This window comes from Haliotis rufescens, unplaced genomic scaffold (assembly GCF_023055435.1).
Source record: "Haliotis rufescens isolate VD_foot unplaced genomic scaffold, xgHalRufe1.0.p SCAF_5, whole genome shotgun sequence".
Lineage (NCBI taxonomy): Eukaryota > Metazoa > Mollusca > Gastropoda > Lepetellida > Haliotidae > Haliotis > Haliotis rufescens.
This window is the reverse complement of record NW_025964223.1, coordinates 16,335,696-16,348,092: the sequence shown is the minus strand read 5'-3', so window position 1 is coordinate 16,348,092 and position 12,397 is coordinate 16,335,696. Positions and strand designations below refer to the sequence as shown.

The window sequence follows — 12,397 nt, the reverse complement described above, 5'->3', positions numbered from 1 at the left end:
TTTACATATTGTATTTATTTTTCTTGTTAAATTTCAGAAGTGGATTACGGGGCTAACTGTACTGACAATACAGACTGTTTAAACAGCAATGCAATTTGTAATGGATCCGACATATGTGCATGTAATGACACTCACTTCTACGACACAGGCAGCAACACATGCACTGAGAGTAATGTGGAATTCAGACCTAACTGCTTAGCCTCTAAATAGATTTGATTACAACTTTGATCTAATTCCCGTTCTTTGTCTTCCGCTTATTACCCTGCTTACCTCCAAGCTTACACGAAATGTAATTCATCTATCAGGTGTAGCGTCATGCACGTTATCTTTCTTAACATATCAAACGGTAAAGAAATAGAAATGTTCCATCATTAGATTTGTCTTTACTATGGTTTACTAAAACAACATTCGAAAAGGGCAATTACTAGTCTTTCGTCTGCCATTAGTATGTCTACGTTATTCATTGTGGTCAATTGTTCTTCAATATAATTTTAATATCAAGCATTAAGAAAAAAATACTAAAATTAAAATATGCTGATGCATGACAGGGACAGGACGCTTAGGGTTACTTCTGCCTTCAATATATATTGTCTCATTAGGTATCAGGCCTGTTCCCCCCTGCCTATTGCCCCCTGGCCTGTTTCCCAACTACCCCGAGAATGGATTCATGTATTTAAAATACCAATACCAACGTTTACCAATTTGATGCCCAGCTTACAATACACTGTCACTGAATGTATTAAATCGGTTCGAAATTAGTTTAAACGTACATTAGCTTGCTTGCGACAAGTATCGTATATCGTATATATTATAATACCACACAGATGTACAACAGACGGAGTATACAGCAAGTGTGAGTAATTGATTGAGTTTACGCCACTTCTAGCAATATTTCAGCAATATCATGGCGGGGACACCAGAAATGGGTTTTACACAATGTCCTCAGGTTGGGAATCGAAACCGGGCCTTAGGTTTAAAGAGCGAGCGCTTTGACTACAAGCTTACCCCACACCAAGTGTCAGTGCTTGCAAAACTGTCTTCACTTGCAATTGGTTTATAAAAACAAGTATTTTTCTGGAAATCCATGTAAGAGTACAACAATAATAATCATGACTGAGTGTTAATATATTCGTATTCAAATGAGTTGAGATATGGACATTGTTGTACATATTTTCCAGAGAGATGGTTTGATGAATGAACATACCAATATGACTATAAATGATGTCTTCCTACCTACCTTCTGTACCTGCTTATTATTACATCCTACCAAATTACGTCAACGTTTGCATTGTACCTGACCCCCAATCTATTTTCCTAAACTACTCTTCCATTCTACGTGCCTTCCCACCTCTGATTCAAAACCCGTATCCCTATTTCTGGTACTCACAAAATTGGATTAAATATGTTAGATCTGTGATGTCGATTTAATTATACAAATATATTTGAGATGGGTCTAACATATTAAGAGAAGAAATACCCGATGAACACCTGACATAAGTGTTTTAATTCATTTACAAGCAATCCTATTTGAAAAAAAAGATATTTCTATCACAAAAACAGAACTGTTCATATTCAAACATGTGTACTGCCACAAATAAACGTCACATGTTAAATAGTATTCTGATTCTATTCAATGTGCATTTGCTTTTTTTGTTTTATTTTGTATATTGGCGTCATGTGTTCTGTTGACATACGGTATCACAATTCCCCTGTTCATCATAAATTGTGTTGTACATTGTTTGTAAAGGAATATTTACTTTCAGAACTAGCCTTCGCCGGTACATGTAGTGAGACATCCCAGTGTGACACTAACTCAGACCAAAACATAGAGTGTATTCAGACAGCAGCAGACAAGAAGTGCCTCTGTCAGGATGGATGGTATAGGCCAAATACAAGTCCAACATCTTGTGTTGAAAGTAAGTATCAAATAGTTAGCATTGTAGCCTGTAATTGGTCACCAAATTGGCCAAATAGATCATGTGTTGAAAGTAAGCATCACATATCCTTGAAATAATCGGCGGTCGGGTAGCCTAGTGGTTAAAGCGTTCGCTCGTCACGCCGAAGACCCGGGTTCGATTCCCGACATGGGTACAATGTGTGAAGCCCATTTCTGGTGACCCAAGCCGTGATATTGCTGGAATATTGCTAAAAGGGGCGTAAAACCAAACTCACTCACTCACTTGAAATAATCCCCTTACTTTTAGGTATTCAATCGATTGGATGTTAATAAACATGAATGAATGAAATCTGTTCCTTGCTGGATAATAATTTCCAAATTTCCACTCACTTTATCCTCTCTGATCACTTAATTGTGTAAAACTTGTTGGAAGCCAACGGGTTAACGGTTGCCCTGCTGTAATATAGATCTTAAATATGCAAACAATCTGCCACATACTTCATAATGTTGGTTATGGGAGACTTTTTTGAAAATGGAATTAATGTTATATATAATAAAAATGTGCTGCCGTCAGTAAATAAAGCGACAAAAAAAACCTTTCCATATCAAATAGAAATATCTGCTTAAAGCAGAATCGATTGTGCAACGGAATGGTTCTTAATTTACACATTAAACACACTTATGTTCCGAAAATGATTATCTTCGTTAAAGAAAATTATGAAAGGAATACTCAAAACCCGGGACCATTTCGTAAATATCTATATCCCCTAAATACTGCACTTGTCACCCATGACATCAATATGAGGTGGAAACAGAGGTGTTTTGATAAAACACGGACGTATAAATCACGAATAATAGTTACTTAGGATTTGATCACTGGTTCTCTGACACTGTTCTACATGCAACTACTACAATTGCAACAATATTCGGAGCAGTGGGGTAGTTTAGTGGTTAAGTATTCGATCGTCACTCCGAAGGCCCACGTGGGTACAATGTGTTGTGCCCATTTGTGGTATCCCCGCAGTGACTCATTCACTCACTTACTCAAATGAGAATTACAAATATATTATTCTGGGACAGATGTTGACAAATAGAATGTTGAAATATCTCAACAAATAATCGTTGACTCCAGTCACATATTATGTGTATGTGCCAATAAATTAAGTTAAACTGCCAACGTCCACCAAAATCTCCAAATGCAAACTATTGTCATGAATTTGTACACAATCATAGACATGAACATGGGCCATACTGCAATCATTGTGGCTCAGTGTAATATGATTTCTGTTATGAACAAAAACAAGTAATTACCATGTGTCAGTTAAAATATATACAAAGTGTTTTCCATGTGCGACTCATTAAAACACTTGATAGCTTTTATGTTACGACACGGTGACAATTGAAAGTGAGCCCCATACTTTTGGGACCGTGTCATTACTTATATTCTACCGTATTCTTGCGCCTAAATTGAGACAGGTGTTATAGAAAAGTTACTGTGTTCTTTAGTTCAGAGATATGACTATTTGGGAAACAATAATGACATACCTCGTAAATATGAATACAGTCACTGTGCAAGATGTGCCTTGAAACTTATGCATACTTGTACATCTGTTCACCACACGACGGACATGCAATACTTACAAAGTGAAAAGATGACGCGTTTGAGTAAATGCTGGCTCTTCATCCGTTATGAAACTTTGACAACCCGATCCAAGTTTCCCTAAATGATAGGCTTGTTTGGTGAATTGCATTCATTAAAACAGGATCTGGTACTACTAGTAATGTAGAAATAAGAACACTGTCTTATCGCTGTAAGTATATATTGGTGAATATGCAAAATTTGGCCTCTACATCTAACCTGTTCACAATCACTTTCCTTCATGGAAGCACCTTTAAGGAATGACGCTTACACAAGTAAAGCAAACCAGAATTGGCCAGATTAATTTTGATAATTATTTTGCTTCTAATTGGATAGATCAATAATATTAACAGATAAGCACTTCTGTCGCATCCCGTTGTAGTACTCCGAACACAAAATACAAGAGAACAAAACGAACGATAAATCAATGTCACCAGTGAAATTTTGTCAACGAACATCAACAAAAACATGTAATTATAAGATTTGTTCGTTTAAACAAACATTCATTTCCGTGAACATGTTTGTTTTCAGCTACCCAACTAAAGCCAGCCATCTCAGACCCACCATCCATAGGGACAGGCAATATTGGCATCAGCTGGACAAATACAGTTGCCAATGGAGGGTACACATTCAACTACATGGTAGTGTGGAGTCAAGGATCTCCGGGATCACCAGGAAATGCCTCTACACAACAGACGACCTACAACATTCAGCCCCTGTCTCCAGGAACAGTGTATACAGTCACAGTCGAACTTACCATCACACAGTACGGCAGGAGTCAGACGATTACCTCGGACCAAAAACCATTTACAACAGGTGGCTAAGTTTTTATCTCTTCAATTGTTGTTTGTCATTGAATGGTATGAGATCCACGTTTTCTCGCAACTAGACATACATACAAAATGCTTTTTCTTCTCCATAAAGCCGACATTGTCTGGTTTGTTTTCAGGCCGCCATCGCATGGCAGGAGTCTTCCTATGCGGCATCAGGCAATAAATAGTACTTATTTAATGTGCATTGGGTGAATGGCGGGTACTGCTGGTAGGGCAGGAAAATGCTTACCCTTTTCGCGAACACCTGGTGTCATCAGTGATTTTCCGTAGTCCGTTCATTAAATGTTCACAGCTATTTTGGCCCTAACTCCAAATGGAATCTGTTTCGGTGGATAATCTAGACTGGTTATGTTGCATTGACAATATATGTTTTAACCCACCACTGCATCTAAACCAAGTAAATATTCCTATTGCCTCTCGCCTTTTAAAGTAGAATAAGAGGACACATCTACGCATATGTTTTCAAACCTTGTTTGATGGCGGGTATTGGCAAAATTGTATTTTTAAACTGTTATCTATTGCTGTAGTACTTCATCCCTCCTGACCAAGTACAATAACGAACTAAGTTGGTCGCTACAGCATTGTCAGTCGTTGAATCACAACCAGGGAATACAGCTATTTCATTGATATTTCAGTAACAGAGTTTCCAAGACTTACCACAACTACAATGGTAACATTATTACCAAACATCATTTACACACGTATACTACCTTATATTTTTTTTCAACAGTTCCTGTTACTGAGAGTCAGCTCCTATTTCAAATACACTGTTTCTTTTCACACGCAGCTATATTGACATCACGCATAATTTTCAGAGCAAGTCTTTGGCGGAATATGCAATAACACGATCCAGTGCGACAACTCCAACCCGAACATAGTCTGTGTTCAGATAACAGGACAACCAGATGATAGATGCCTCTGTCAGGGTGGGATGTATAGGCCATCATCATCATCATCTTGTGCAAACAGTAAGTACATGTATCTTATTTGAGTTACATGTATATCAGTCCCTGTCTTTACCATATCTTCAACTTGGTTGGATTGTCCGTCGTCAGTTTGTAATATATTGCTTTGAAAAACATCAGTGCCAAATGAGCAATGCCCAATGTGTGGTATTAGTTCTATTTAAAAAAAGCTTAGCAACGCATAACTGATACCTTCAGCGTTGATAGGTGTCAGATCACCACTGGAGCCGAAGAGCGTTAGTTAAATTGGAGCTGTGCAAATGTTGTCTTCTCACCAGACGAGTATATTGTAGTTCCTTGCACTTTCATGATAGTATTTCACTGATACCTAACTGATTTTAAGAAGTCTGATACACGCATAACAGCAATTATATATCATTACAGTTTTGGTCTTTTTGCCTGGTTATGAAAAACAATTTCGTTTGTCGGAATTAGTCATAGAAAAAAGTTAATCTGAATGGTGTTTGTCGCGATTTGGTTTTTGGACGAAAGAACATCAAACATACCGAAATATAAAAGAAGGTGTAAACATTTATTCTCAAACATTTAAATTCCGGCTTTTTGATAAGCTGAATTGGGCATGTGTTATTGCATTCATTTCCCCAATGAATGTAAAACAGTTAGGCCACAGTCCCCAAATTGCATGTCTTCGGATTTACTTTCTAAATCGCATTGTTACGACGTAAATTGTAATAAAAAGGTAAATTGTAAAACTTGCAGCAAATTGTAATAATTTTGACGTAAATTGTAATAACAACGTAAATTGTAATAAAATTTGATGTAAATTGTAAGACGCAAATTGTAATAAAAATTGACGTAAATTGTAATAATCTCAACTTCCGGTAAAATGTAATAACTTTTTACGTAAATTGTAATAACCTCATACGTTTAGTGTCAAAGGCGTTAAATGACTAGAACCTATCCTTGTCAGGGTTGGTACAGGGTTTATCGTACAATCGTCATTAAAGTATGGGTGTGGGATAGGATTGAGGTCGTTATCGTACATTGTTGTATAAGTATATGTATATATAAACGCATTGGAATTTCATTTCTATGGTTGTCCAGAAGAGGATTTATTACTAGAATGAACATAGTTTTCTTAATTATTTGAGAAATACTCTGTGTGTTTTATACTTAATTTTAATATATCCTATTGACAATTTTCATCATAATTGTTCATATTTAACCTAATGGAATCATATTTCAGTTGGTAAAGTAGGTAGTAATATACACAATGGAATAATTATAACGTAACATACTTACACAAATATATTGATGTGTAAATGTGAAAAGTCTGACTTTTACTGACTGAAACAAAAAGATTTATTTTGCAACTGTATATTTGTACATATTTTATGCGGACAGGAGTTCACTAAATTGCAAGAACTTGTCCCCAATACAATTCTCATTTTGTTCTGTGAATAAAATATGTTTAAACTAAACTAAACTAGCAAATGGATGACATGTCATTCTGCAGTAGTCTGTGTGCAAGCTGATTTATACATGTTCATATACATAATAATTATCACTTTATTATTATTCAAGTTTCAATTTTTTCAACGTTGCTCGGAGGATGTAAAGCAAATAATGACAATGTCCTGGGCGATGTACATGTAGGTATGTGAACCCGCAAGGACTACCTTTATCAATTATTTTACGTGCAGCTTGTTTCATGTCTGTATTGTTAGAATGATACTCTAGCAACTGTACACATCGAAATTTATGACTGAAAGATCCATCCTCGGGTTAAAAATGATGGATTACAATAGGTACGTCTATTCGACAAATAGGTTAATTGATTTATCATCCAATAGTAGCTTAGCTAGGAGTCCATTGCAATAACATTGAGTTACGAGTTACCGAAGAGAGCTCTGTGCAACCGGACCCTAAAATTTTGTCGATTTGCATTGGAGGTTTACTTATAAGTTGATAAGGAGCACATGACCGGAAACAAACGAGACAATTCAATCGTATTTATACATTATATTTGGATGAAGAATTCAAATACAACAAATGAGTGATAGATCTCCTGTGCAATGTCAACGGGAATAAAACAGTCCTCAGCTAATGCAGCATAGATTTCCCATGCATGGAAAAGGAGAATACTTAATACATAACATTATATACAATGGTTTTATTAATATCAAAAGAGGGGCGTGGATATTCTTTACCTACATTGCATATATCATTAGATATTGTGTATTCTCGATCTCTGTGAAAGAAATAATAATGAATAAATGCAAACCATGTTAACTTATGCAATATTTGTAGCAATGTATGATTAACATATGGATCATTAATATAACATAAAATATTTCCTTTCATAGGAAGAAGTATATTCAATGAAATAAATGAATAAATGTAACTGTCTGGACTCCTTTCATATGTCATGAAAAACTAACAACAACTTACTGACAACTTTTGCTGGGATAATAACTCCTCGCCCCAACAACAAAAACAGAATCCATCATGATAACGGCACGAAATCATAATTCAAAGCATACACAAATAATATCCGGTATCTTCGGGCATGTCTTGTTGAGTTTCAAAGAGCATCAGAATGTATAATAAATTTGTTGCAATCAATTATTGCTGAAATATATCTGTTTTGATCAAAATTGAGAGGACGGAAAATCTATAATGAAAAGGGTTTTGTCACTAACGTAAATATTCTCTTTGACCTTATACGAAGAGTAGTCTAAGATCATTAAACTCGGCAATCGTTGGTGGATTGCGCCAAGCAACCTTGATACCAAATTTGGTACCTCACGTATAATGAGGTACATAATTTTCGAAACAGATAATTACGTTTTTCATAGTTATCACTAATTTGTGACATATATACGGACAAAAATTACCTCAGAGGATAATCTTCTCTGACGTTTTAAGAGGATTAAAATAATTCCAGCTAACATCAAGCACTGTAATAAAATATTGAAATTATAGCATACCTTCTTAACATTCCAATGAAAAGAATAGTGACTAACAAAGAAACCAAATTATATTTATCTCCGATACAAAGCCCTCATCAGTACACACACACACACACACACACACACACACACACACACACACACACACACACACACACACACACACACACACACATACAAACACATACAAACACATACACACATAGGTATGTATGTATGTGTGTGTGTGTGTGTTTATGTGTGTTTGTGTGTGTGTTTATGTGTGTGTGTGTGTGTGTGTGTGTGTGTGTGTGTGTGTGTGTGTGTGTGTGTGTGTGTGTGTGTGTGTGTGTGTGTGTGTGTGTGTGTGTGTGTGTGTGTGTGTTGGTGTGTGTTGGTGTGTATATGTGTGTTTGTGTGTATGTGTGTGTGTGTGTATACATGTATGCCAGTAAATACGACCTCTATATGTCATTGGTATCAGATCTCTGACTGCACTTCTACATATAGTTCTAAGTGAAGGATGAGTGACACTACTTTGTGAGAGGTCCAACAAAAATGCTTATATGAGCAATTGAAGGTTATACAAAATGTTACAAATGAACAAAGTAAGATATTTTAAAAGATTTAATAGAAACAAAAACCTGTAGATATACGAATTAGAATGCAGCAAATGCATTAGATAAACGTATCTTCTACGTAGATAAAAGTATGTCCAACGAAGACATAAGTATATTCTTCGTAGATAATACGTTTTTCATTTTTTATCACTAATTTGAGACGGACAATAATCCCCTGAAAGCATAACCTCCTCTTGGGGTTTAAGAGGATTAAAGTAATTCAACAAACAACAAGCACTGTAATGAAATTACAACATACTTTGTTAAAATTCTGATGAAAAGACTAGTAACTATCTAAGAAACCAAATCATACTGTTGCTGCGATACTTGGGCCTCATCAGCATAGACACACAAACAAAAACATACACACACACACATACACACACGCACACGCACTTACACACACATACATTCACACACACACACGCGCACGCACACACACACACACACACACACACACACACACACACACACACACACACACACACACACATACAGACACAAACACGTGTTGCACACACTACATACCAATACAAAAACACCCCCACACAAACACTATGTATGTATGTATGTATGTATGTATGTATGTATGTATGTATGTATGTATGTATGTATGTATGCATGTATGTATGTAAGTATGTGCGTGTGTGCGCATGTAGGTGTGTATGTAATGACAGTAAATGTGAGCTCTATGTCATTGGTATCACATATATGACTGCACTTCTACATACTCTAGATGACAGTATCATGTACGTAGATGAAAGTATGTAAGTGGACGATAGTATCTAGTGTTTTCAGGGGATTATTGTTCGTATATATTTCGTATCAAGGTTTCTTGGCGCAATCCACCAACGATTGTCGAGTTTAATGATCTTCAAGTACGTTTCAAGGTCAAAGAGAAAATTTACTTTAGTGACAAACATATTTTCATTAAAAAAATTCAATTCCTTTCTATTTGGATACAAGCAGATATATTTCAGCAATTGATTGCAAGAAGTTTATGATAATTCGTATACTCTTTGAAACTGTACAAGAGTTATCCGAAGAAACCGGATGTTATTTGTGTATGCACGGGATCTGTCAACTCATTTGTTGTATTTGAATTCTTCGTCAAAATAAAATGAATTGTATAAATATGATTAAATTCCCTCGTTTGTTTCAAGAAAAGGATCATGTACTCCTTATCAACTCGCATAGCACTGGTTGACCAGCTTGTGTTTGTACCCTTCGTCATCACTCGTTCAGTCGTGTCGAACTGGTCAACGTACTGTTGAAGCAAGTCATGCAAAAAACATCTTGAATAGCCTTATAAGAGTATTGAACAATATGTCACAATTAAGTTATTTGTAGAATATACGTTCGTGTAACTCATCATTTTGAACCCGAGGATGGATCTTTCAGTCATTTAAATTTATCGATGTTGACACCACCCTTTAATGGCGATTGTACGATAAAGCCTATACCAACCATCCCTAACTTGACAGTTTTGTTTGTCAACATACACAATATTTCTCGAATTGTACATGTGAAACGCAAGCTCAACTGACAAAGATCATTTCTAGTCAATTGGCGTCTTGGACACTACGGTAGTAAGGTTATTACAATTTACGTCAATTTTTATTACAATTTGCGTATTACAATTTACGTCAATTTTTTTTACAATTTACGTTGCTATTACAATTTACGTCAAAATTATTACAATTTGCTGCAAGTATTACAATTTACCTTTTTATTACAATTTACGTCGTAACACGCATCTATCGAACATCTAAGGGAACTGATGATTGAATCTAGCTTAACAGACCAAGTCATTCAAACAGCCGCCTTCTCCCCGACATATTTGTTCCGCTTCGTTTCACTGTGATATTCGTGGTTTCTTTTCGCCTCCAGCCTTGATTGACAGCCCCTATATTTATACAAAATGTTCCTGTAAATGTTTTGTTCAACAAAAACGTTACCAACAGATTCATTACTTGTTTTCAGGTATGTTACTAAATTCAAATTTCCCGCAACACTGAAGCTTCATAATGACAGGAAAATGAGATACGAGTGTTTGAATTAAAACTAATTTTGAATAATGACACATGCAATGGTGTAATGTAACTGTAGTTTTCATGGCTTTGGTGACATGTATGTTGCAGATACAAAAGTGTAATTAATGTTCATGAACCTTTAAAATACCCCCCACCCACCCACCCACCCCTGCGGAATTCTGTGCCATTCTGCTTGTAAGGCGTTGGCCAGTTGTGGGAGTGTCTGTGGTGTGTTCTGACGTTGACGTACACGTCGATTGAGTTCATCCCAGAGGTGTGAGATTGGGTTGAGATCTGGAGGTATCGACGGCCAGGGCAAATGGTTCTGTGGTGGACGTTGAAGTGGCGCGCAACAGAAGACTGCCATTGCCCTCTTTGGATACGTCCTATGGCGATGTTCCGATCGGCAGCGCTGAGTCTCGTTATTTTCGAATTTGAAAAATGTTGACAATTGAATGACAAATTATTGGCTTGTGCTTGCCTTTTTATAGCCACTACCACGAGTTACGAATGCCATAACTTGCATTGTACATTTTGCTTTACTGTTTTCCTCCATGACATATTTTAACAAGTGTGAAGACAATGCCGTTTAAGACATTGTAAATCGACAATGGCTGCGTTTTGATGCACCGTTTGTCGAATATCAGGCCACCAACATTTTCCAATAACATCTATTCATTATATATACCGGATTTTATGTGTAGTCAGGTTCAATGAACTACACACTACCTGTGCCTTTCTTTTTTGAAGAGTGTATATGATTTCATTTTCGTTTAACAATGTGGACTTGAAAACCATTAAAATGATTGGTAACATGGTTAAATTGTTACATCTGGTTAAACGCCAAGGGTGAAACATGACTCGCTGTGGGGTTGTGATCGGTTTTATTCAGATTTAGAGATAGGGAAATGAAGAAATGGCCCTGAATCAATTACAACAAAATAGTAACGGCCATAAATTATATCAATTATACATAAATATCACAAGAGGCTTACATACAAAATATATTGGTACTATGGTATCTTACAACACATGTAAATTGTTGCAAATTTATCATTTAGTCATGACATATGTTATCACGCCAAGGGAGACAATCTCCCGCCAAATACAACGTTTTGCCGATTGCTCGATGACCATAGATTGTCTGTAATTTACACCATCATACAACAGTGTGACAATGCATTCACCATCACTCATGGTCTCCACTCACACAATTCACACAAAACCATTTGATATATATGCACACAGCCAACTGACAAAAGCTGACGTTTGATAATTATTTTTAACTCTAATCAGAACATGTGTTGCAACTTTCTACATTACCAAATAGACTTAAACTTGGACTTAGTTGACCAACATCAGATACTTTAGATACGAGTACTTAAATACATTTTTCAACATTATCATATTTAACGAGATACTAAATAACATTAATTTTTAAGAAAAAACATAGTTAATGGACATATAAAAGAACTAATAAAGCTAAACATAATTAAGT

The 12,397-nt window shown here is 36.0% G+C and overlaps 1 protein-coding gene across 1 annotated transcript in view; it reads left to right on the top strand.

Annotated features, from left to right (window-relative positions):
- The window catches only part of LOC124113287, a 69,020-nt gene that overhangs the window by 14,654 nt on the left and 41,969 nt on the right, over window positions 1–12,397 (top strand). Inside the window, exons 3-6 of the mRNA XM_048383902.1 lie at window positions 38–169; window positions 1,764–1,916; window positions 4,068–4,352; window positions 5,185–5,337. Of these exons, the coding sequence (XP_048239859.1) occupies window positions 38–169; window positions 1,764–1,916; window positions 4,068–4,352; window positions 5,185–5,337 (723 nt within the window). The remainder of the gene's footprint in view (window positions 1–37; window positions 170–1,763; window positions 1,917–4,067; window positions 4,353–5,184; window positions 5,338–12,397) is intronic.